At 34.8% G+C, this 27,629-nt stretch overlaps 2 protein-coding genes and 3 long non-coding RNA genes across 11 annotated transcripts in view; 3 read left to right on the forward strand and 2 right to left on the reverse strand.

Moving 5' to 3' along the window:
* Positions 1–5,928: 5,928 nt before the first annotated feature.
* On the reverse strand, positions 5,929–8,295 carry LOC142224024 (uncharacterized). Its single transcript, XR_012719001.1, has 3 exons — positions 7,664–8,295; positions 7,503–7,587; positions 5,929–7,409 (listed from the first exon to the last, which is right to left on the reverse strand). It is a non-coding gene; the product is annotated as an uncharacterized LOC142224024 (long non-coding RNA).
* A 1,558-nt stretch (positions 8,296–9,853) lies between these two features.
* On the reverse strand, positions 9,854–12,573 carry LOC142226273 (double-stranded RNA-specific editase Adar-like). The gene is made up of 2 exons (XM_075296179.1): positions 12,438–12,573; positions 9,854–12,249 (listed from the first exon to the last, which is right to left on the reverse strand). Exon 2 carries the CDS (start codon positions 12,217–12,219, stop codon positions 10,042–10,044), a length of 2,178 nt encoding a protein of 725 aa, XP_075152294.1. The 5' UTR covers positions 12,220–12,249; positions 12,438–12,573; the 3' UTR covers positions 9,854–10,041.
* Positions 12,574–13,891: 1,318 nt separating this feature from the next.
* On the forward strand, positions 13,892–15,405 carry LOC142224025 (uncharacterized). The gene is made up of 3 exons (XR_012719002.1): positions 13,892–14,954; positions 15,019–15,094; positions 15,160–15,405. It is a non-coding gene; the product is annotated as an uncharacterized LOC142224025 (long non-coding RNA).
* Positions 15,406–16,618: 1,213 nt separating this feature from the next.
* On the forward strand, positions 16,619–18,931 carry LOC142226274 (uncharacterized). Its single transcript, XR_012719647.1, has 4 exons — positions 16,619–16,716; positions 16,790–17,682; positions 17,751–18,297; positions 18,355–18,931. It is a non-coding gene; the product is annotated as an uncharacterized LOC142226274 (long non-coding RNA).
* A 908-nt stretch (positions 18,932–19,839) lies between these two features.
* Dlg5 (MAGUK family member discs large 5) overlaps positions 19,840–27,629 on the forward strand; it is a 29,345-nt gene continuing 21,555 nt past the window's right edge. The window contains exons 1-2 of one of the 7 annotated variants that reach the window (XM_075296183.1): positions 20,433–21,170; positions 21,245–21,414. The gene's annotated coding sequence lies outside the window, so the exon portion shown is untranslated. Of the gene's footprint in view, positions 20,267–20,432; positions 21,171–21,226; positions 21,415–25,252; positions 25,376–27,629 lie in introns of those variants that run through there. The other 6 variants (XM_075296181.1, XM_075296186.1, XM_075296180.1 and 3 more) reach the window with 6 other exon arrangements.

Here is a 27,629-nt window from a genome sequence, read left to right on the forward strand (position 1 = left end):
TGATTTTGGTAAAACCAAAATCTCACCATCAGGCAAAGCATTAAGCTTTCTCAGAATTGTGTAGGCTTGAGCATGGGTTATCATGTTATAACCGAACAGTGCACAATATGGTGTCTCCCCTGTTGATGCATGTATGGTTGATCGTAGTGAGCATTCAATCAATGACAAGTTCTCGTCCCACCTATTCTGCTCCTTCTGTAGTAAAACCCTAATGCCACTCAGTATCGATTGGTTAACCCTTTCGCTGGCATTCGATTGTGGCGAATGGATGGCTGTGCGCATGTGTCGTATTCCATATAGGTTTATGAGTTCCTTGAACGCTTCACAAGTGAATTGTTTTCCGTTATCGGAATGAAGAGTTTCAGGAACTCCAAACTTGTGGAATACCTCTGACGTGAGAAATTTGATAACTGATTTCGAAGTTGCTTTCGGCATTGCCTTTAGCAAAACGAACTTGGTCCTATGATCCAACACTATAAATATATGTGTGTTTCCATTTCTTGTTCTGGGATATGGTCCCAAGAAATCAACATATATCTTCTGAAATGGGCGCTCCGTCTTCACCTCTTGGCCCATGGTCGGTCGAAGAATCTGTTTAGTATGTTTGTTCTCTTTGCAGCTTTCGCAATTTGTTACAAAATCTCGAACGTCTGCAGCTAGTGTTGGCCAATAAAAGAATTCTCAAACATCGTGGATAGTTTTAGCTATCCCCCCATGACAGGTATTCAGTTCATGTGACCGTTTGATGACGCCACGAGTGAGGTCTTCTGGGAGCCATATTCTCCAACACTCCCCTTCATCCACTATGTCGCCACGATTGAATCCGGTTCTCTTCATGACAATATCATCCTCCACCTTTAGGTCTGGTAAACGTTCCCTGTTCTGATTAATCGTATCCTTTAATGCTTCATATTTTGGATTTTGGAATTCAGTTGAGCTCAAATCAACAAACACATTTTCTTCAAAGCTGAGCTCTTCCATGTCCAAACGTGAAAGCATATCAGGAACGATATTTTTCGAACCCTTGCGATGCTCGATTTTAAATTGGTAGCCCTGGAGCTTGAGACTCCAGCGAGCTAGTCTCCCATTCAAATCTTTTTGTTTCATCAGCCATCGCAGACTGGAATGGTCTGTGATGACTGTGAAATCCATTAACTCAATATATTGTCGAAATTTTTCGATAGCTAAAACCACTGCCAGACATTCCTTCTCTGTTGTTGAATAATTCTTCTGGGCAGGGTTTAGCTTCTTCGAAAAATATTCGATAGGATGTTCCTCCCCCTCACTATCCTTCTGGAACAATACCGCCCCTACACCTACGTTCGAAGCGTCGCATTGGACATAAAAGGGTTTTTCAAAGTCTGGGCTTCGTAAGATCGGACTGGAAATTAATCTTTCTTTCAATATCTCGAAAGATTTTAATGCCTGTGGAGTAAAACTAAACTTAGCAGATTTCCTTAGCGTGTCTGTGATCGGCGCAGTCAAAGTTGAGTAATCGGGAATAAATCGCCTGTACCAACCCACTGTTCCTAGGAACTTTCGCACATCTTTAGGCGTTCGTGGTGGTTTAATATTGGTGATCGCTTCCACTTTGCATGGATCGGTCTTCAATTTTCCATCACCAACAATGTATCCCAAATATCTAAGTTCCTTGTAGCAAAACTTAGATTTCTGCAAATTTATAGTAAGTCCAGCTGAGGTTAATCGTCTACCAACCTCCCTCAATATCTCGACGTGAGATTCAAAACTCGAAGATACAACCAGGAGGTCATCTAAATACACAAAGACCCTGTCCTTGAGTCCCGACGGAATAACTTTGTCCATTAATCTGCACATGCGTTGCGCAGCATTGCACAGTCCAAAGGGCATGACCTTAAATTGGTAGTGAGGTCTCCCTTGGACTGTGAATGCTGTTTTTGGCCTACTTGATTCCTCTAAAGGAATCTGCCAAAAGGCATCCTTCAGGTCAATAGCAGAAATGAAAAAAGTTTCTCCCAGTCGGCTCAATAGTCCGTCAATATTAGGCAGGGGATAAGCGTCCTTCTTCGTAACCTTATTTAATTCTCTGGCGTCCAAACAAAGCCTATTCTTATTAGGTTTTATCACAAGCGTCACTCTGTTGTTCCACGCTGCCTCTGTAGCCGGTTCAATGACATCCAAATCCAACATTCTGTCTATCTCGGCATATGTCAACTTCTGTATAGCTGGAGATATGGGGAAATACCTCATCTTCCTAGGTTCAGAATCCCCAGTATCTATAAAATGAGTTTCTAAATGTGTCTTTCCTAAACCAAATTTGCTGAAACATTTAAATTCGAGTTTCGCGCTCTCAAGTAGGATCTTTTGCTCATAGGTAAGTTCATGAATCTTGGGATTTTCATTCTCGGTTATGGCCAGTTCCTCAACTGTTGGATTGTTAAAAGTGATCTTAATACCAAAAGCAGTCCAAAAGTCATAGCCGAGGATGAGTTTTTGGGACAATGAAGGCACCAAATAAAATGTCATTACTTGAGATTTATCATTACATTGTATCGTGGCCTTCACCTTGCCAACTATACTTCTTCCTCGTCCGTCTGCAGTATGAATCTTGGATTTAAAATCGAAAATTTTACATCCCATATCTTCAACACTTTTCAAGCAGTCCTTCCCCAAACAGGTAACACTGGCTCCACTATCCATTAACCCCCTTATTGGCCTATCATTAATGAAAACATCCAAATATGGTCTGATATCGTTGCCAACAGATAAACTCGAAATGGAAATTTGTTTCCTTTCAGCTTTTCTGTCTCGGTGTCTAATCCGGGTATTTAATATCCTTTTCGTCGGTCCTTTATCAAAATCCTTGAAGATCTCATTTCTAATTCGCTTGTAATTGGCCAGTCTGTCCTCATAAGGGATCAAGACTTTAAGTTCTGGCCCCTGTCTCCTAGTATCTGTATCATTTCTACACTGGGAAAAAATAAAATTATCTTTGACAACATTTGCAACCCTCTGTAGATTGTTGTCAACATCATCAATGGCAGTTTGTGAATCATTGTGGTATTTGAAATTTTGGACATATAACGATTTGTTATAGTCAGGAATACTTATTGGGGCTGATTCGCTTCCGAACATGATGGCCCCTTCCTCATCATGCTCCTCGGGTCTTTTCCCGCACATCGTGGACACTTCGGAGATATGACATCCTCGAACCCACATTTGTAACAAAACAGCGTTCGTTTCTCCGAATCACAGTCCACAAATGTGTGACCTGAACGTCTACAATTCCAACAAATAATCTGCTTTGTTGGTTGATCACTGAGCCTTAGAGCTTCAAGATGATAATCTTGGTCCAAATCAAGTTGTGGTCTTTCGTAACAAAATCCCGGCGGAAAATCCAGCTCATTTACTCTGCGCAGCGGCTGCTGCTGTTGTTGTCTGTAGGAGCTTCTTTTAGAAAGATTTCTTTCTGCCCGCCTACATTCCTCGAGTAAATGATCCATGCTGGAGATATACATCGGAAAAATGAGTTGTGCCAATCCATCTTTGAGGTTGTCCTTGACAATCTTCACAAGCTCATACTCCGGAATTGAAACTCTCATTTGGTTATTCAATACCATAATGTCGTGGAGGAAACTATCCGCACTCTCACCGTGGTGTTGCCTTCTTTCCATTATCCGCCGTTGGATTTCGAAATCACTTTCGAATCTCTGGAATTTTCGTTTCAAATTATATTTAAGATTTTCCCAATCGCTATTCGGGTTTTGCCTTCTGAAATTCCAGAACCATTCGAAAGCGTTTCCGGACAACAATCGGTGAAAGCTTTTTATGAGTATTGGCCATGGGCAATTCATATCCGCTCTAATAGTCTCTACTCTAAATAAGAAATCCTCTACACTGACAGATTTGTTACTCCCATCAAATTGTATACCCCATTTCTCCAGATCTATATTACTCTGGGCCCTTGGTGCAAAACCAACCGCAGACGAAGATATAAAATGCTGTTGAGGAGGTGGGGGTATATAATTTGACCTATTTTGTGTAAAATTGTAATTTGGATTATTGTCCGTCGCAAAATTGTGAGACGTATGAGGTGGTGGTGCATAATTAGACCTACTATGTGGAAAATTGTAATTCAGATTATCACCCGTTGATACAGGAGGAGGTGGTGGTGGATAATTAGATCTGTTTGGTGGAAAATCATAATTTGGAGTATTGTTTGCTGTAAAATTGTGTGGTATAGGAGGTGGTGTTGTACCGAGATGTTGATGCGTAAAATTTTGTTGTTGAATTGTTTGATTCGATCGTGTATTCCACATTGTCTGTTGCCTTTGTTGTGGAGCAATATTCGCCCCTGTAATATTATCATTGTTTGATCTGTGGGAAACAACACTTAGCGGCCTGTTAATCCCCATACCTATATTTGCATGATTCCTATCAGAAGATGATAATTGCCGTTCCGATCTAATCGTCTCCCTCACTATTTCAGGTATAATTCGCCTCAAACTCTCTTGTACTTCCCTCATAGATCCAGCTTGAGCTGCACCTACCGAGGCTGCTACATAGTCTTGTATCGATATCCTGTTCTCATTCGAAGTCGATTCTCTATTCCGAATATTTGACGTTCCTAAATTCTGAGACTGAAAATCGTTTCGAATCCCTATAGCCGTTAGGCTACTATACTGGGGCGACGGTATAGTACTTTCGCTCCCAGTCGATGCAAAACTATGAGGACCTAAAGTAACGTCCTGCTCATTGTCCTGAACGGCAACATTGGCCGGTGTTGTGGCAGAAGTTGTATACGTATTGGTTGGTGTTGTTGTAGTTGTTGTAGTTGCGGTAGTTGTAGTATTAGTAATTGATGTAGTAGTTGTTGTTGTAGTCATGGTGGACGCAGTACCTCTGGCCATTGACCTGAGTATCATAATATAAATCACACAAAGCAATGAACTTCAACTTTGGGTATTCTATCCAAAATGTATTGATTCCTTCAAAAATGAATCCCAAAAAAAACTTGTCAGTAGTTACGTTTTTAAATTATTTCAAAATTCCGTAAGATACATTTGTTTCAATTTCTCTTATTTATTTCGTAATTTTTTCAAATGTAGCTTTTTTAGCTGTATTCTCATCAAAACTTTCTAACTTCTTGTTTTTTTTCCAGAAGATGCAATATTTTATGGTCGAGGTGTTTGTAGCTGAATGGCGGAAAAATTGTGGACATCTTTAATCAACATTTGAAAATTTTAAATTTCGTTCTTTTTTTTTTTAATGCTTAAACTAATTTCCATTTGTCTTTATGAATCAATCAAATTTTCTTATTTTCTTGTATTCGAAATTTAAATAAGACTTTTCTATAAAACTCCCAATAAACTATCTCTTGTCCTACACTTGGAGAAAAACCTTGTTCCAATTTTCTTTAAAATTTATTTCTGTGAGTTTTTTATTTCTAAATCTTCTCCCCATGGTCAGCTAAAGAACTTTTGTAACACATCACTCGGGACAAATACTAACATGTAGTAACTAAATAGCAATCGGCCAATGAATAACAATGTCGTCGCGAACAATCGAAAACTTGGCGTTAAGTCGATTATGACTTACGACATTTCATATTCACGACTGGAAGCTAATCAGTCACCCAGTGTATGACGAACTGTCAAGATCTGTAGCAACGCAGGCATAACAAGTAAGGATTGTTTTCCGGGACTTACAGATCTATCGAAGATAATCACACAATGGTAAATATGATTTCAGAAATATAGTGCCAGATGGAGTCAAGTGGCTATACGATCATATATTTCCAATCCGATATGGTAGGCAGCCAATGGTTCAGAACTGCCATAAAGACTCGTGCACTTACTAGAAGTCCAAATGAAAAGACGTTTATCTGTGTTTCACTGGAACCATTGGACTGCCCCACGTTGGGCGCCAAAATGTAATGGACTAGTTTTGTGGAATTAGCGGTGGCACTCTTAGCGATTGGTTGCGGCTGTAGCTCGCCGGAAACTGGGGGTTCTTTCCGCTATAATCCATACATTCAAATTTGAAGTGCCTGGTGTCATAAGATTTCCAAACGATTTAATTTCGAACACATAACGATGGACAGTTACCCTTTTGAATTTGAAGCTATAAAGAAAACGGACGGACGGACATCCTCCAGCTGACTACCCCATTGTTCGAACAAGAGAATGTGTGTTGATTACATCCCGAACCAGGTGTATGTGGTCCAATGGGCTACCCCCCCTTAATATGATCCTTAGATTGATCATCCTTGAGTTTCCTTTTTAGCCCTTTATGTACAATCTTAAAAGAAACTCCCAAAAATATGCTACACAAAATTTCCTTTCACATCAGCTACATCCTCGACCCTCAAACAGAAACTCAACACATCATAGAATCAAATATTCTTTCAAAATCCAAAATATATTGTTATAAATTCCATATTAAAATAATAATTTGTAAACAAATTTATAATAATGAATAAAGGTAGTATAACACTATATAAATATAAATAAATAATGTAGCATAAAGGAGATAATAACAAGGTCCAAACTTATGAATATATCTTTTTCTGTATTATGAATTTAACATCGGTTATTTTCCTTTTTTTTAGATTTTAGGTATCGGCTTATTAAATAGTTTTTACGGTTTGGACGTTATTATTATTTATTATACAAGATTATTATTTCTAACATTTAAAATTTTTTCGAATTGATAATCTTTTTAACATTTTTTAACATAATATAAAATGTTCATTCCTTTAGTTGTTTAACAATGTTATTTCGGTTCATGCTTTTAACTTCTTTTCTTTTTTTTTTTATTTGTCTTTCTGATATATTTGCATTTTTCTTTAAGGTTGAACAATTATTAAAGTTTAGAAAATCTTTGCTTTTTTTTTTTTACATAAACTGATTCTTCAATATTTCATCTTGTGGTAATCGTGTGAGTTGTATGATTGGTTTAAATTTAATTATTTTTCTTCATATTTGTTAGAAAGTTTTTTTTTAGTTTAATTTCATAATGATTATGTATGGAGAAAAAATAAGTCATAAGGATTTTGATTGCGTAACGGCCTGACACGTGTTTTTTATGAAATCTACATTATTTTCATTAGTCTTTCCGATATCTTCCCCGTTTTTGCTTTTCAAGCTTTTAAAATTCGTTTTCATGTGTTCTTCGACTTATTCTCCTACTGTGCTCGTTATGTTTCTTTAATTCTTTCAGAAACATGTTTCATAATGTTATGTACTCACTCAACATTTTCATTCTCTTAGCAAGGTTAAGAACCTGACTTCCTCGGGATACATAGTTGCCTGCGCGTTTGGATGATTGATGCCAGTGGCCACCAGGTGGGTCTGGCTATCTAATTGAAACTGCTAGATGGTCCTGAGTGTTCTTCTACCAAAACGCCGTTTTGTTGCCAACACAATATCCTAAATGGGTCATTGTCAAAATAACACGAAATAAAACCAGGAATTATTTCATTGTCTCATCGTATGATAGAAATCATGCATTTCAATTCTTACCCGAGGTTAAAAGAAAAAAAAAAAAAAAAACACAAAAACAGTATTGATATGCAACACAGTTTCGGGTCTAAGAAGAATAACAAATCTAAACATTAAAACGCAGTGAAATGAAAGTTTTACATTAGAATTTATAACGCGGTTTCAAACTTCGTAATATTTACCGTGATGAAAACAAATTAAATGTTTGAAAGTTTACACTGTAACTGTGAAATAGCAATCTTATTACTTCGACTTCAACATCAATAATGAACAATAGCAGTTACCATGAGGTTCATATACCACCATGTTTTTGCCCTCATCTCACGACTTTGAGAAAGGTCAACTCCTATCCTGACTCCGTATCATCAACAACCATGGCCTATCTACTCCTTTTTTGTCCAAATGTTGGTCGAATCGCAAATTGCCTCTGATTACCCATAGATGGCGTGTTTGTCGACATACGTTATGACTGGGGAATTCAAATACCTTTTCCAATAAAAAATGAACATGGCAACTATCATCATTTGTTCCGCCTATAACTTCCATTTCGTCACCTAATATGTAAGTCCGCCGTAGTCTCGTTTCCCAAAACCGCACTAAATTATTCTAAATGAGAACCGTTGGCAGATCACACATAAAATAAATTTTGCTAAAACAAAATAATCCTTAGGCATTGTAAACAAAAATTCCATTTAGATACATTGTGCTATATCTCAAACAATAAAAAAAACAAACGAGACATGTATCCAAATTCATTTGAAAAATCTGCTGCAAGTTTCAGTCATCCGCCATCATAACTGTAATAGAGTGGCCGTCACATTCCTTTTTGTAGTTTGCCACATAGACCTTATAATACATAGATGATCCACTATTCTCTTTAAAAAAATGTGTCAGTTCCAAAAATTAATTTTCTGACATTTCGTTTTGATTTTTTTCGTAAAGAGTCAGTCCCAAACATTACTTTTCGTGAATTTGCTTTTGTGTTGTTCGTAAAGAGCAATCCCAATAAACACAGGATGAGCGTTTTTCAAATGCAGCAACTTTTCAGTTTGAGGGTAAATGTAATTTTCAATATAAATTCAACTTGACTTGAAACAGCTCATCTTCAATACATCTTCAAATTGGTTGCGAATTACATTCAATTTGCCAAAATGTTGACGAAATCATTGAAAAGGTGTTGAAGACAATATGAGAAAACTTTGACAAAACACTACCCTAAAAATGCAACGCAAAAACTTCTTTGTGTAACGAAGTTTATAACGAAATGTCAGAAAATTAATTTTTGGAACTGACACATTTTTTTTAAAGAGAATAGTGGATCATCTATGTATTATAAGGTCTATGTATTATAAGGTCTATGGAGAAACCTAAATCTAGACGAAAGTGAGTGACTACGGTTCGTTCGCAATTGCTTTCGTTCGGATATCAGAAATAGGTTGTACGTTTACTATGTAATCAAAAAGCGTTACGTGCATCTCTTAATTAAAAAAATTTGGAAAAGAGTGATGTTAGTTTATTATGATTTTTTAAGTCTGACATTTATGAAATAAAAATGTGTTTGAACTACGATTTAAGTTCCTATATGTATGTTTAATTATTAACTAAAGCTCCTTTATTATTTCGTTGAGTCTGCTTTTAAGTTGAATTATTTAAATAAAATAGTAATTGGTATTAAAACTATTCTATCATAAATGAATATCTTAATAACCCCAAAAAAACGTCGCCAAAGAAGTAACGAAAATGTTATTTTTGGTTCCGGAAGTGGTGCTGATATATTTGTGATATATTTCCAAATAAATAATAATATTTTTTTAAATAATAATAATACTTTTTATGATTTTTAATGCATTTTAACATTCTCCTATAACCTTAGTCTATTTGTATAGATTGGTATCTGACATCCTTTGTGAAAGAACATAGTTAACCCATACTTTTTTAACTTTGAAGGATTATTTAAAAGGTACGTTCTTCAACTTAATATATTCGATTAAAAAATAATCGGTAGAATTAAATTGTCATTAACATTTCTTCACTTGTTTTATTTTCTTGCAAGGTAAAGGTAAGTACTATGTTCGCTTTTCGAGTTGAAATTTTCGCGGTACTTTATCAAAACAGTTCATTATAAAGCATATAAATTAACTCAATTGATGCGCAGTTTCTTGTTCCTCTAAATTTCGGCAAGACATTATGGGAATATGTTTGTTTTCATTTATAATTTTGATCATTTCAGGAAAAGTAATCGCGAAAATAACGCGATTTTCAACTCGAAACCCGAACACAGTACTCACCTTAATAAAGTGTTAAAATTGTGGGTTCTGTGGGTGAAGTTTTCAAATGTCCACCATTGGCATGACATTAAATAGGCTATTAAATTTCTAGTCAACTTAATCGGATTTTTACTTTATTTATTTATTATTGTAATAGTAATATATACAATAAAAAATACTTCTAATGTAGTTTTTCTTGTCAAGTTTGTGAAATTGGTATAGATATACATATTCAATTATGTATAAGAAATTAAATATTTATTATAAATATGTTGTACTAACTATAACACCAATCATTCCAGGAGAGTAAAACCATCTTGTTCTTGTGGTTTTTTTAACCAGTTACCCAAATCTTCCGAACGAAAAGCATTGTACAAGCTTAACTTTGCCATCTGATAATCATGTGCTTCAAATTTTGCTTCACTATAAACAGTAATTAACTTTCGATTTGTTAATCCTGGCAATCTTCTTATCAACCATGCGTATTTTTCAAAAAACACTTGTTTTGCTAGACGGGGCGTATCATCCAGTATAGTTCTTCCTGTTAACGAATTGACCACTTCAACTTCCTTGTCTCCCACAGTCCAGTTGATACCAAAATTTGGTGCTTTTGCCTGGTTGCGAGGTTCTGAAGATGTGAGTTGAGCAAAAAGAGGTTTATTCAAACGATAATGTGATGGAAGAGTCTGTAAAGAGGTTTCAATACGTCCACATACAGCGCGATACATGTGTTCAGGATGTAATAGACTACCCAATACAATAGAGTATAAATAAATTGGCTCAATAATAGTTGACAATAGAGAACCCTGAATACCGAGGACATTCCAACGGGCAATTTTGTCAGAGCATGACATTGTTCGAAGGCGCTGTCCCTCCAAAACACCATCCCAGGTCTGTATTCCATAACTTGTTTTGACGGGTATGGTTCCTTCACCTGATTCAATCTTTGAGCGTAACTGGCCTCGTGCTTTCCTGTTTGGATGATTATCAATATTTGTGAGCTTTTGGTGAGGGCTAAAAATGCGAGCGTCCCCGCAGGGAGCCGTATTTATGTATAAATGAAAATGTATACCGCTCTTGAGTTTGTATGGATATTTTCCGTTATTTTGCAAATTTTTCTCGAATATTGATTGGCTTGCAGTTGCGGGATTAAGATGAAGTTCCAATTGAGAGTAGATAAATTTCACGAAACATCTACGCGAAACTATTTCGGCATGTGAATCGTTGAGAACTGTTCCATTAATGCACATGTGTTCCCCACTGACACACTTTGTGCCTGTCGTCACTGAAATAACCTGAGCCTTATTAAAATTCATATCCTTTGTCATAACAATTCCTGCAATAACTTTGCGACGGGAGTATGTTTCATTGTTTTTTATAATTTGCTCAAACTTCTCAAGAACAAGGTGACCAATAATGTCGGCATGTACTTGTGACAATTCCATTGATTGAAATTTATTACTACCATTGGTAATTGGAATGTTCTTTTTTATGTTTGTCATAGGACTGTAGGATATGTTGCAAAGAGATGCTAATGCTGCCTTTGCTGCAGCATTTTTGGCAGCCTTCTTGGATGGCCCAAATCCAGTAAACTGGCTACCATTAACTGTCACCGTCATTTTGAAAGTGCAGTTATTTAGCGTCCCATCCGTATTGGAGCAATGGAAATTGACATCACTAGAGAATCGCTCATACAGCAGCGAAACTGGTGACTTTTCGGGCATTTTTTGGTTACCATTACCAGCAACTGTGTTATTGATAGGCGTATTTGCTTTGCTATTCGTAATTAAATTTTCTATCGGTAAATTCAAAGATTTACAAATGTTTGATTTCCTTAGAGCCTCTGCCGCAGCCTCACTGCGGGCAATTTTTTTACTTCTACCTTGGCCCACATATTTCTGACCCCCAATCTCAATCGAGATAACAAAGTTCGGAGAGTTAGATGGCCCAGTCTGCGATTCTAAATTATATGTGAGACCGGGCTTAATCTCATTCAGCAATGTAATGGGATTTTTGGGGTGTAATACACTTTCATTACTTGTTTTAAACTTCTTCCTGGGATTTTGTGAATACTCGGATCCTTCGAACGGGCGTTTTAATGAGGATTTTCCATTTACTTGATGATCCGCTTCGTATGACATCTCCACATCGTTGATATTTCTCTTTGTTTTAGAGCTTGCAGTGAACTCACAACTGCTAAGGGCTCTTTTGGCAGCTTCATTTCGTGCAAATTTTTTGTTGCATCCTTGGCCTAGGAATTTTTGCCCGTCAATCTCTAAAGAGATTGTAAAAAAAGGTGCATGGGAAGGGCCAACTTGGGATTCTAGCCTGTATATAAGACCAGGACGTAATTCATTTAGAATTGAAACTGCGTTTTTGGTGTGAGATGTTTTACTTCCTTTGTCAACGTCGGGGATAACGGGTTCCTTCGTCGCGAAATTTTCATTGGTGATATTATCTACAGGAGTCATATCACAAGCGGCTTCTAACGTTTGAGTGTACTAAAAAAAGAGAAATATGGATAGGTTACTTGTATCATAGTACCATAAACCAGACTGGATATTGGCTGGCAAATGTAGTTATGCTTTGTTACGAATGCTAAATGAAAAAGAGAAGCCTCTCATTGCACTTGTATGAAATTAATTTCTGGTTATTGGAGAATAAGAGGAAGAACAAGCTGGTTTCATACCTTCAATAAATTAATAATCTTTGTTTACTTCTCAATTAAAACTTTTTATTCTATGGATTGGAAAGAGGACGACAAAGCCAATTTACAATTTTGATACACCGTTGCTATATTAAAAACTACCCTGTAGACCTGACCTGCGTGAGAATAGCGACGACGCTAACTTTCGATAACAGTTATCGAAAAATAACAGGGCGACGCAGAGACGATAAAACTGAATTAATATAAGACAGACAGACAGACAGAATATTTAATGAAATTTATGTTTTCCGATTAATACATAGAATATGGTAGAGAAACCTTTACCTACAATTTGGTATGCCACATGTGCCAGTTCAAAGTTATTTAGCTACGTTGTTAGTGGGTACTGATGGTCAGGACACTATTTGCCATGTGGAGTCCAGGAATGGACTTCGTACACAAAAATAACAACGGAACTTGACAGAGGACATCAATACCTACAATTTGGTATACCACATGTATCTGGGAAATGCCGAGTGTAGAACAAAATTTTCCAGAAACAGTTGGTCGCACTGGTGGTCACGACAGTATTTCCAGCGCTGAGGCCAGGAATGGACTTCGTACACAACAATGACAACGGATATTGATAGAGGACATCAATACCTACAATTTGGTGTACCATATCTATCTGGGAAATACTGAGTGTAGAACAAAAATTTCCAGAAACTGTTGGACGCACTGGTGGTCACGACAGTATTTCCAGCGCTGAGGCCAGGAATGGACTTCGTACACAAAAGTGACAATGGAACTTGATGGAGGACGTTATTCCCTACAATTTGGTATACCACATGTATCTGGGAAACGCCGAGTGTAGAACAAAATTTTCCAGAAACTGTTGGACGCACTGGTGGTCAGGACAGTATTTTCAGCGCTGTGGTATACCAAATTGTAGGGAATAACGTCCTCTATCAAGTTCCGTTGTAATTGTAGGTATTGAAGTCCTCTACCAAGTTCCGTTGTCATTTTTGTGTACGAAGTCCATTCCTGGCCTCAGCGCTGGGAATACTGTCCTGACCACCAGTGCGTCCAACAGTTTCTGGAAAATTTTGTTCTACGATCGGCGTTTCCCAGATACATGAGGTATACCAAATTGTAGGTATTGATGTCCTCTACCAAGTTCACTTTTGTGTACGAAATCCATTCCTGGACTCCACATGGGAAATAGTGTCCTGACCACCGGTACCCAGTAATAACCAACCTAAATAATATTGAACAGGCACATGTGGCACACCAAATTGTAGGTAAAGGTGTTCTCTATCATATTCTGTGCATAAATTGTTGTTTAAATTTCATTAAATATTCTGTCTGTCCGTCTTATATTAAATCAGTTTTGTCGTCTCTGTGTCACCCTGTTATTTTTTCGATAACCATGTTATCGAAAATTAGTGACGTCGCTATCTTCACGCAGGTATAATTTTTCTAGTCTCCCGGCTTGTCTCGTGTTTTCGTTTAAAGGCCGGTATGCACCTCTAGCGAAATTTTCGGTAGCAAAAATTTATTTAAGTCTACAACAAAAAAAACAGGGCTGTGTACACAAATTTCAAACCAGCTAATCGCTTTTAAAAATTGTTAATATATGTTCCAAATATTCCTCAAATAAATTGTTTATTATTTACAGACCTTTTAAAACTTTTACGCACACAATAATTGTAATAAATTAAATGTTTGCTGCCAAAATATGCTTTTGACAACCCTGTTATTTTCATTAGAGGTGCGTACCAGCTTACGAAATTGAACGCTACCGAAAATTTCGTTAGCATAAATAGCAATGCATTTCTTATGGGAATGAAATTTTTCGCTAGAGGTGCATACCGGCCTTTAAATGTGATGTTTCGACGGCTTTGGCGTTTGACATATCGACGTAGATATTTGTCAATACCAACATTAGGTCTGTTTACGTACTTTTCTAGCAATAGGCCTGTTCGCGTATACTTTTCCAGTAAAGAATATCCAGTAAAACCTAGCAAGAGAATATGAGTGTATTTTACACTCTTTGCTTAAAAATGCAAAAAAAAATACACGAACGGTATCCAGTAACTATTTGCAAATTGAAAATTTCAGCTGCTAAAACATTGAAAACAAAAAAACGAATCCTGTATATTTAACTTCCAATCGTAGTTGCCGAACATATTCAATGTATTGGTACTTCCCAATAAACACAAGATGAGCGTATTTCAAATGCAACAACTTTTCAGTTTGAGGTTAAATATAATTTTCAATATAAATTCAACTTGACTTGAAACAGCTCATCTTCAATACATCTTGAAATTGTTTGCGAATTACTTCCAATTTGCCAAAATGTTGATGAAATCCTTGAAAATGTGTTGAAGATAATATGAGAAAATTTTGACAAAACACTACCCTAAAATGCAACGAAAAAAACATGTGGTTTTCAATACTTATTTTTGCAACGAAGTTCGTGGTCAATTGGAAGAAATAAAAAAATTGGAAAATTTTTGACAAATAACTGAATTTACTCCAAATAGTTTATAATAATAGGTAAGTGAAAATAAAAAATTAAATAAAACTTTAAGTAAGTCACTAAATGTACATCTCTTTGCAGAAAACATTAAAAAGATGACCGATGAAAAAATGTTGGACAGTTGACTAGAACTGCTTCAAATAGTTTATAATAATTGGTAAGTCTATATGAAAAATTAAATTAACTCTTTAGAGAAGTCACTAAACTTAAATCTCTTTGCAGAAAACTAAAATCTTTGGACGCTACATTCTTGCAAACATTAAGAAGCTGACCAATGAAAAATGAGTGGCTTATCGACAAGAAAAAGTCAAGACAAGACAAGAAAATGTTTAAGATATTTAAAGTTTTATTGTTTGTTGTTTTGTTCTTATTTGTTGACATGTTTAATAAGATTATTATTTTTCAATTGGTATTGTAGTGTATTATTATATATTTTATTTTGACGAAAATTATACAAAATTCATAGAATTTTGGCTTTGACTTTCAATTTGATGTGGGGATATCATTCATACAAATTTTGGTTAAAAAATATTTGCAACGATGTTAATTTTTAATTTGACTCGCATCGAAAATTGTTTGAGATATCATTGAGTAGCGATGCATTTCAATTTGAGGATAACTCTTGAGAAATTATTGGTAATGTGTTGAATTTTACTGTTGAGGGTAATGTCTGCTTTTTGTTGAGAACGCCATTTTCTCAACAATTTCTCAACTTGTATATTACACTAATCCTTTGAAAAAATGTTTGAAAATTTTTTGAAATTTAGCATTTGTCAAACGTTTGTGTTTATTGGACATGTTCTATAATTCTCACAATTATAATTTACTCACATGGCATATCAAAAATGAAGCAGAAACAAGAGGAATTTAAACAAAATTTTGTTCCTCCCATGGAACTGTTTCTGTAACTTTGTGATTCGAGAAAATGCTCTCATGCGTCAAAAAATTTTAAAAAGGATAAATATCCTGAAGCAAAGGTGGACTATATGGCAAACCATTTGAGGAGTTCCAAACATATAATTTTTAAACGGAAACATATGAAAAAACAGTTACTTATATCAAAATATACACCGCTTTTAGTTATATTTATTAGTATTTACATTATTTGATGGTGGGAAAATCTAAATTTCTTGAGGTTCTATTTCTATTTTCATCTGATACAATGCGAATATTTTCCGCTAGTGGACCGTGTGCTAATATAAAAATTGCTCTAATTAGAGCAATATATATATATATATATATATATATATATATATATATATATATATATATATATATATATATATATATATATATATATATATATATATATATATATATATATATATATATATATATATATATATATATATATATATATATATATATATATATATATATATATATATATATATATATATTTGCAGTTTTTGACAGTTGACTGGAATATTCCAAAAACTCATTTGGCTTTTTTCGAATATTCTTAGAGATACAGTTTTTACTCACAAATCGAGGAACAATGGAATTTTTTGTTTCATGCTTTCTCGATGTGAGAAGTTCTTACTAAGAATACAGAACATGGATACTGGATGTACTTGAATTTTTTGTTTTTTGCAATACTGCAACTACCTGTGATTTATTTTATCGTGGCGACACAGCTATGCGCCAATAACATAGAATTTTTACGCAAGCATATTTCCAACGCCGTTAGAAGAAAAGCGCCGTGCAGAACAAGGCATTTTGAACACTTAACTGACCTTGAAAAAGAAATGGACATACTGGAAATAAATTATTAAAGGAGTAAGTACATTCAAATTCCTAAAATTAAAAAAAACATATCTTAACGAACAACAATATCCTTTATTTCCTACAGTTTTTTTATGTAACAAAGAACAAATTTGGACAATTATGACAATTATGACAACAATTTTAGTGATCGATGTAGCACTCCTTTCATATAAACATTTAAGAGTCAAATATGAGTATTCTGTATAAAGAAAGTGAGCCCTCAAAATGATTTGTATCCATGACTCTTTAAATAATCATTTTTGTGATTAATTGTGCATTTCGCAGAAATGTTCGTTCATGATGATGTTTTCTTTTTATTTTTTTATATTATCTAATAGTTTGTATTATTACATATAAAATAAGAAAAAAACTTACAGAACAATATGGTTGGTTGGTGTTGATACCAACATTACAAAGTGATGTTAAGGATATTCCGGAAGTAAAATTAGAAGAAGAAATTGTAAACGTTCCTACATCTGCCGAAGCTGTAAACTCCATTACATTACATTACAATCACAAGCATTTCATACAAAAATGTTAGAAATGGTTTCAAGCGGAACACAACCTTATTTCTTGGCGTGCACCAAATTTGCGTTAATTCCATTGATTGAAGAATTGAATTTTCTCTTTGAAAGCAACAGCTCGGTTAGAGTTAGGGCTGTCACCAGGGATAAATCCCGTCCCGAAATCCTGGGATTTTCGGGACGTGTTTAATTCGGAATCCCGGGATATTTTTTTTAATCCCGGGATTTTTTATTTTAAATAAATAAATGTCGTGATCCCGAAAATCTAATTCAAATTCGTTAAATTTGTGGCAAAGGCCAACAAATATAAGAAAATATATTTCAGCAATTCAATTTGTTTTTGTTGTAGGCTCGCCTTTGTTGGCAGTCAAAGTTCAACAACCGGCACCTGATTTCAAAGGTATCGCTGTCTTAGGCAATGACTTTAAAGATGTTCAATTGTCAGACTATGCTGGTAAATATTTGGTATTATTCTTCTACCCATTGGATTTGTAAGTTATTTTCTCAAAACCTCATCTACAGAACGACCAACTGGCAAATCACCACTTGGATCGATGATGAAAGTTCCACGCAGGGAAATGCCTTCATTTTCCAAAAGAACACCATAATCTGAACTGATTTGTTTGGTAATATCGGCCAATAGGGGATATTTCAAACCGCCATTTTTACGCTCCATATTGGACCAAACCAAGTGCGAGAAGTGTGAATCAACTGATACACCCAAAACTTCGGCATTTAACTTCTTGAATTCCTGGAAACTTAGAAACTATTGACAAATTTCTAAATCTGAACGGATATATGAACTAAGGATGCATCCTCCATCCTGCATAAATCCTAAATGTGGTACCTTGAAAGCGGTAACATTTAAACTTTTATCCCATTTTATTTGCATTTATCCCATTTTATTTGCTGATCTATGTTATGGAACCATTCGACGAACCATTCCTTCATTTCGATCACAATTTGATGGCTACGACTCGAATTTTGTGGTTTTCAAAACATCTTTATGCCGCGTAGAAATATAAAAATACGGAAATTGTTTGGAAATTATTTGAAATTATATTATTTGGTAAGTTAAAATGGAATGAAAAGTTAAAGAAGTCTCTAAGCGCATATTTATTTGCAGAAAACTAATATCTTTGCATTCAGAAGCTGATCGATGAAAAAATATGGTGTCTCATCGACAAGTGAAATTTTCCACAAATCTTTCAAAGTGCAACCAATGGATGGATAATCTATCCTTTTCCATATCTACTAACTACACCTAGAAAACAAATTCGTTGCCTCAACCGAATTATTTGCCAGCTGTTTTGGGATAATTATTTTATTATTATTCGCATTTCGTTTCGGATATGAGAAATTGGTTGTTATTTATATGGTTTGTTGGTGCAACCTCCCACGATGTTATTTATTGTTACCCTGACCAATTGTTAGATATACTTACCAAATTCCAATATTAAATGAAAAGGGCAGATTATATTGAGATTATATAATTCAATTTTCATATATTTTGCATGTACGTACATATTACAGTATTTATAAATATAAAATTATAATTCATAGACTTATACTTACCAGAAATGTCCTTCTTAAGTCTCTAGATATAAATACAGATCTCTGAAGTAGTTCTAGAATTTTATGTGCTTAATACAATAAAAGTATTTGTGTTGGTTGGTGTATGAAGCCTGCAAACTTTATGGAAACTTTTGTAATATTCCTTTTTTATAAATCGGTGCGATACTTACCTTAAGCCAAATTCTATTCTATGGGATAAACTATTCAATTTATTGCGGACTATTATTAAGTACATTTAGTGACGCTGTTCCTCGTTTTGCAAATTATGTAGCGTCATATCATCTAACATGTCGATGTTGATATTAATAGTTATTTGTTTGAAACAACTGCCTTAAGCGCGTCCCATAATTTGACTAAGATTCTATTAGTTTACTCAACTTTTGGTTGTACCAACCATTTGTTGATTCCCATGCTGGTGGTTAGCTCAACAATTTTATACGACATAAAACCAAATTTATCGGCATTGGTTATCGTAACCAATTGAATGGTTATGGGAATTTCTATTTGATCCTGTGAACTTTTTTATGGTCGTGTTGGATATATAATGGGTAAAATAATAAAAACATTGTTCTTGTAGCAAAAAATAACTGCCTGTTCATGAAACTCAAAATCGTCCCGCGACGAATCGTTCGTCTAGAGTGAAACTAAAATAACATTATATATATTTGCTACAAATCCTCCAACTTTGCCATGGACTCATCCTTTATGATTTACTATCGACCACCGAAACAATTGTGATTCAACAGACTCTAGTTCTCGAGATATCAACGAGTGATTTTTGACGTTTCGTTCGTCTCGAGGCGAACGAAAATTCCAGTAAGTTCTGTAATGATCGAATATTATAAATATTCCCTAATTGTTTGAAAAACAGTTGAATTTTAGCATTTTTCAAACGTTTGTGTTTATTGGGATTGTATTGTAGATATTGAGTACTCATTTAACTGTAACGAGTACTCAAAAGATTAGTCAGTAACGAGTACTTACAATCAAATACTCGTTACTTTCCCAACACTAGTATTTGGTGTTCTGGTGAGGGGTGACCATGGAACGCTTTTAAACTAGAAGTTTTTAGACAACTTAAATCCAAATTCCAAAATCATTGGTTGTTGATGGACCTAAGTTTCCGAATAATCAATAATTAATTCCATTAATAATTTGTAATCTTGGTTGAATAAATCAAGCTGGATAGTGATGCTTGAAAGTGTAAAAGTGAATGATTGCTAGCAAAGGAAGAAGAAAGTATGTAGGTTTTAGCCAACACTTTCAAAGAAAAAGAGCACAGTCAGAAAAAAAATTGTGATCAAAGAAGAAAATAATGATGAAAAAAGTATAGCCATCCAATAGCTATGGAGAAAATTTTGTCTTGTGGAGTGAAATTTATACGAAGTAGAAGAAAATACAATGGATGAATGAAAATAATCAAGTAGTAAAAACAGAACCTGTAACGGGATTTTTGGTGAAATGTATGTACATAATAACAACTACGGCGATCGTACGTTTGTCAATGGAATCGTGGTGTATGCTACGAGAGAAATGTTCAATGATCGATTAAATTGACGCTGCTTTCTTTGTTTTCCAATGTGTGTGAAATGAGATTTAATTTGTGCTAATTAATTTCAATAATTTAATACTAGCATCGTCGTGTTGCTCTGTGTTCGTTAAACGGTTTCTTCTTTTTAATTCGTATCTGTGTATCGTCTATCTGTATCGTTTTGCATTTTTTTTTCTAGTGCTATTATGCGGTGCGGGTGTGTGCGTATTTGCAAAAACAATATCGAATAAAAAACATTTAGCGTCATCAGTTGCCTGGTTTCTTGCCCTCTGTGTTAACTTGGGCTGTTTTGTGCTGCTATATTCCTTAGGTGTTCTCAGTAATCAACATTGATGGTATTTTTGTTTGCTCTGCTCCTGTTGCTAATAAACGTCATGATGACTAAGTAAACATACACGTTGACGACAACTATACAACAACACCAAAAACATCGATCAATACATACTCTTTCACTTTTCTTGATCTTTGACAGCCAACCTTCAGTTGGGGTTGTGAGTGTGAATGTTAATCAACCTGCTGATAGTGTCTTTTTCTTATCCAAGAGTTGTTTTTACCGCTTTCTTAACTCGCTCGAAACAAGTTCATATCTTCTTTGGAGCAAAACAATTTGTATGCCATATTTTTCAAATTTGACACTGTAGTCGGCTTGATGTTTTGCGTATTTTATTCGAGCCTATTTTGTGGAGCGGCATAGTATGTTGGGTGTTCACACCTATTTTAAGCGGCTTACAACCGTAACGCAGCATACATGAGCTATCGTCTGCGTTGGAGATATAATTTCACGCATTTAATTGGATTTTTCATCTGGAATTAAGGTATGTTACTTTTTACATTGGATCCACGTATTTGCTACTATACGATTGTGTACGCACACTGAATACATCTGCAGTGAAATCTCCCGTACCTGGACACCTCTCAAAGATGGAAAATTTTCATGAGACGTTTGCAATATTATCACATTAAATGAACCTCTCGTAAGTGGACACCTGCCAAATGTGCATACAATTTAGGCGTTCGTGAGTGCCTACTTCTGAGAGGTTTCACTTGCATTTCGTAAAGGTACTTAATTTTTCTTCAATCTCAAATAATGTAATGAAAAAATAACTTACAATAAAATCAAAGAGAAAGTACGAGGGATGTATTTTTTATTTCGTGGTTAGGAAAAATGTTAATTATCGAAAATTGCTTTATTGGTTTTTAAGATCTATGCACTTTTTTCACTCTGATTGAGGTATCTCCAAAACAGCTTCTCCAGGTGTCCTTTTATTCTTCACGTACGTGAATAAAAAGTAGTCGGTGGATGACCATACAATAGGTTTCTCAAAAATGCAGTTGTTTGAACTGATGTGTGAAACCTCGCATTGTCGTGGTGAGGAGTGATCCTAATTTCTGGGAAGACCACTGGGAAACAAATAGTTGTGTTGTACTAGGAATTGAGAGTTGTACGTTGTTTACGACATGTCCAGCTTTACTTGTAAAGTTATTCGGGCGCGAGCAACTTTTGTTGGATTTGGCTCAGTTTGAAACATGCATACTGTCGACTGCTGTTTACTTTCAAACTCATACGCGTAAATCCACGATTAATCGCTTGCCACGATATCATAGACGTGTTTCTTTAATAACTTTTTTGCGAACAAGTTCGTGCAATGACGATCTTACAATATCAGTTGGCATCAATGGTTTCTGGAACAACAACTGATTTTGGACGACCTTCACGGAATTCGTTTTGGAGTGAACTACGACTTCGGTTGAATTCACCATACCATCAATAAACACTCGTTCTTGACGGAGCCAAAAATTGTTCATCGGTTGAGTTAATTCCACGTCGAAAGTTGTAAAAAATAATCGCACAAAAATGGTCACAATTTAATTGCATGTCATCGGCGATATGAATCTTTTATGTTGCTGTATATAACACAAACAGTGCTCGTATGTCAAAACGTTCTCAGTACTTATAAAACGGAAGTGTCAATCTTTACGATATATCTGTCGGTTGGCAGATTGCAACACTAGGGTTGGACCATCCCGAAATATAGAAGGCAACACTCGTAGAATGTTCGATGATAGAATCGTTGATCGCATAGAATACGTAATCCTAAAGACAATTGCTCGTGATATAGGTAAATTAGGTAGTAGTTGTAGAATGTAGATAGAACCGCTTAGACAAATCATTTAATTTTCGCAAAACCAATCATATTCAAAAAACCTCAACAGCTGCCTTAGATCAGTATATATGTAAACTTTTTCAGTCCACTTTTAATAAACAATTATGACCGACACTTAATTGAATTTGAAAACGGAATCAATATTTTAATTGATTCAATTAATTATTCAACAAAATCCGAATATAACCCAATAAAAATGATTGAAATTTAATTTAGTTTTAATTTTAATTTATTTCTTCGTGAACGTTTACTTCTAGAAATAAAAATATATAAATAACAATTAAAAATATAGATCTAATAATAATATTTTTATAATAATAATAATAATAAATAACACAGAAATAAAGCTACGTTTATATTTACGTTGCCTTGATGATATGGTGCGTTGTCTTGATGAAAAATTATTTTTTTTGTGTTGTAAGCGAGGACGTTTTTCTCGAATTTGTACATTTAATTGATCCAAAAGGTTGCAATAGTACTCTGAATTTATTGTTTTACCCTTTTGCAGATAGTCAATCAATAAAATACCTTTGAAGTCCCAAAAAAACGTTGCCATAATCTTACCAGCCGATTGAATTGTTTTTGCCTTCTTTCGGTCACTTCCTCCAGCTTCAGTCCATTTTTTTGATTGTTCTTTAGTCTCTTGAATATAATGGTGGATCCATGTCTCATCAACAGTTATGAAACGACTCTTAAAATCCATTTTATTTCGCTTAAAACGATCCAAACAAGCTTGAGAAATGTTCATTCTTATGCGTTTTTGATCGACTGTTAACAAATGCAGAACCCATCTTGCAGAACCTAACCTAACCTGTAGTTCTTCATGCAAAATTAAATGGACTCGATCATTTGAGATGCCCATGATATTAGCGCACTTTTATTTCACGCACTTTTATTCGTCGATCATTTCATGCACTTTGGCTACAATTTCTGTTGTTGTTGCTATTTTTGGACGTCCACTACGTGGTTCATCTTCAATGCTTGTACGACCACGTTTGAATTCAGCAACCCAATTTTTTACTGTTGCATATGAAGGAGCACTTTCACCTAACACATTCACCATATTCAATTTCAATTCAATTCAAATATTTATTTAATCAATTAAGCCCTCTTGGACCATACATTGATAGATTTGAAAAAAAAAGTACAACAAGCTAAAGAAATTACAAATGCAAAGGAAAAAAATCATAATAATACTTAAAACTAATGTGAATACAATATTCTCAATAGCTGAAAAACTACACGCACATTTCTTTACCTAAACACCAAAAAAACGCAACACCGCATATGGAGGTAATTATCAGTGATGATACAAAAACAAAGTTAATTGTTATAATTAAAATACTAAATTAGTTTACTTTTAAAAGCGCTTAGACTTACGGAAAAGTTCTTATAATCGGATGGAATTGCATTCCATAATCTGTATAAACGAATTATGAACGATCTTTCAAAAACAAGGTGTGAGAAAGTCTCTATTAGAATTTGAGTATTACGAGTAGAGTTTAGAAAATTAAAACATTGGAGATAAACGGGTTCACCATGTTTTATAATGCTAAAGAAAAAACTAAGGCATCTTATGCTTAGGAAGTGCTCAAAAGTACAGCCAAGGAACTGATGCGTGAAATACACATAATTACGTCGGCAGTTACGACCATAGACATACCTTAAAATACTGTGAAATGAAGATTCAAGCCTGCGAATATTTGACCTATTGGTACCAGTATATACCTCAGCTCCGTACAATATATGAGGCATTAGTAACGAGTGAGCCAACATGTACTTTATTTGCGTAGGCAAGATCACATTTATGCTGTACAATTTTTTTAGGATGAGATTTAGTTTGGAGCAGATGTGGGCAATATGCTGCGCAAAAACCAAATTGGAGTCAATTTGATAACCAAGAGAAGTTATGACATCTTTCGAAGAGACTATATGATTCTGCACAGTTATACTTTGAGGAGTATTTTGGCGACGTGAGTAGTTAAACACTATACATTTAGTTTTCGGAATATTAATGTTGAGATGGTTGCGACGGGCCCAGTCGCATATCCTCCCAATATCGTCGTCCAAATGTGAAATGCAGCGTGATAATCCTCCACTAGTACATTATGAATTTCATATCCCGATAAACCTTTTTATGTAGATATTTGATGACAGCACGCATTTCTAATTTTTCCATTGTAAAAAAATTGCGGATGCGTCTTTTTGAACACCTGTTTCTATATGAAGGAGTTTCCAGATCGAAACAAAATTTAACATGTGTTCATAACAGAGATGGAAGTTTCCAAAACACTTAACTTTTTCTGTTCATATCGCGCTTTATTTATTTTTATTTATTTAATCAAACTGAGCCCCCATGGGCCATATGTTGATAGATATATAAAGTAGAGCAATAATGAGATTTAAAATATTAATTACATACATCAAAAATTGCTAAGGCACTAACACGAAAAATTCTAAAACTATAAAAAAAAACTTATAAATCTAAAAATCTAGCAAAATCCTCAATGCACATTTCTAAAAAAATAATGAATAAGTGTGAGACAGAGATTTTCAATGACTAAACTGCTAAGCTTCGTGAGAAAAATGGGATATTAACTTTTTTTGAAAACATGAACACTATTCGATAATTGCTTTATGTTTTGAGGTAAGGATTTCCACAGTCTGGTAACTCGAATTGCAAACGAGCGCTCCAGAATATTATGGAGCGCTAAAGCTAAAGAAATTACAAATGCAAAGGAAAAAAATCATAATAATACTTAAAACTAATGTGAATACAATATTCTCAATAGCTGAAAAACTACACGCACATTTCTTTACCTAAACACCAAAAAAACGCAACACCGCATATGGAGGTAATTATCAGTGATGATACAAAAACAAAGTTAATTGTTATAATTAAAATACTAAATTAGTTTACTTTTAAAAGCGCTTAGACTTACGGAAAAGTTCTTATAATCGGATGGAATTGCATTCCATAATCTGTATAAACGAATTATGAACGATCTTTCAAAAACAAGGTGTGAGAAAGTCTCTATTAGAATTTGAGTATTACGAGTAGAGTTTAGAAAATTAAAACATTGGAGATAAACGGGTTCACCATGTTTTATAATGCTAAAGAAAAAACTAAGGCATCTTATGCTTAGGAAGTGCTCAAAAGTACAGCCAAGGAACTGATGCGTGAAATACACATAATTACGTCGGCAGTTACGACCATAGACATACCTTAAAATACTGTGAAATGAAGATTCAAGCCTGCGAATATTTGACCTATTGGTACCAGTATATACCTCAGCTCCGTACAATATATGAGGCATTAGTAACGAGTGAGCCAACATGTACTTTATTTGCGTAGGCAAGATCACATTTATGCTGTACAATTTTTTTAGGATGAGATTTAGTTTGGAGCAGATGTGGGCAATATGCTGCGCAAAAACCAAATTGGAGTCAATTTGATAACCAAGAGAAGTTATGACATCTTTCGAAGAGACTATATGATTCTGCACAGTTATACTTTGAGGAGTATTTTGGCGACGTGAGTAGTTAAACACTATACATTTAGTTTTCGGAATATTAATGTTGAGATGGTTGCGACGGGCCCAGTCGCATATCCTCCCAATATCGTCGTCCAAATGTGAAATGCAGCGTGATAATCCTCCACTAGTACATTATGAATTTCATATCCCGATAAACCTTTTTATGTAGATATTTGATGACAGCACGCATTTCTAATTTTTCCATTGTAAAAAAATTGCGGATGCGTCTTTTTGAACACCTGTTTCTATATGAAGGAGTTTCCAGATCGAAACAAAATTTAACATGTGTTCATAACAGAGATGGAAGTTTCCAAAACACTTAACTTTTTCTGTTCATATCGCGCTTTATTTATTTTTATTTATTTAATCAAACTGAGCCCCCATGGGCCATATGTTGATAGATATATAAAGTAGAGCAATAATGAGATTTAAAATATTAATTACATACATCAAAAATTGCTAAGGCACTAACACGAAAAATTCTAAAACTATAAAAAAAAACTTATAAATCTAAAAATCTAGCAAAATCCTCAATGCACATTTCTAAAAAAATAATGAATAAGTGTGAGACAGAGATTTTCAATGACTAAACTGCTAAGCTTCGTGAGAAAAATGGGATATTAACTTTTTTTGAAAACATGAACACTATTCGATAATTGCTTTATGTTTTGAGGTAAGGATTTCCACAGTCTGGTAACTCGAATTGCAAACGAGCGCTCCAGAATATTATGGTTGAAATGTTCAATGCGTATTTGAGTGGTCCTTGTTGTACTCAAGAACCGGAAATAAGATATAAGATATGCTGGTTTACCTGATTTCAAAACACCATAAAGAAAACAAAGACATCGAATATCAAGATAACGCTCAAACGAGCATCCCAGAAATTCATTAGCAAAGCGTGAATAGTTGTGTCTACAGTTTTTACCGAATACAAAACGAAGCAGAGAATGGAAACATGAAGTAAGTTTAGACAAACTTGATCTACTTGACCCCATATAAACCTGTACACCGTATAAAATATGTGGCATAAGTAGTGAATGCGACAGCATTCGTTTCACAGGAAGCGGGAGAATAACGTTCAAACTATATAGTTTCTTCAGAACGAAGTTAACTTTTGAACATATCTTGGCTATATGGAAATCGAATTTAAGTCTATGGTCAATGTGAAACCCAAGAGAAATAATGGAGTCACTAAAACTAATTAAATTGTCTTGGATCACAATATCTCTCAGTGTGATCGGCTGGCGGGGATTTTCAAAAGCCATGATCTTTGTTTTACTGACATTAATGGACAAGTTATTTCTGCTAGCCCAGTCATAAATATGACCGATGTCATGATCCAAATTCAATAGAGCATCTTGCGTCGTGCCAGATGCGCAGGTACTAAATAATTGAATATCATCGGCATATATAGCCATATCAACATGTTGAACACAATGTACTATGTCATTAATATATAACATAAACAGTATAGGACCAAGGATAGATCCCTGTGGAACATCTGAAGAAATTGGATTTACACATGAACTACGGCCATCACTATGTACAAATTGGAAACGGTTCGATAAAAAGG

Source organism: Haematobia irritans, chromosome 2 (assembly GCF_050003625.1).
Source record: "Haematobia irritans isolate KBUSLIRL chromosome 2, ASM5000362v1, whole genome shotgun sequence".
Lineage (NCBI taxonomy): Eukaryota > Metazoa > Arthropoda > Insecta > Diptera > Muscidae > Haematobia > Haematobia irritans.

Bases quoted from the DNA above. Each gene is read 5' to 3' on its own strand.
- LOC142226273 (XM_075296179.1), bottom strand. From the start codon at position 12,219: ATGACTCCTGTAGATAATATCACCAATGAAAATTTCGCGACGAAGGAA.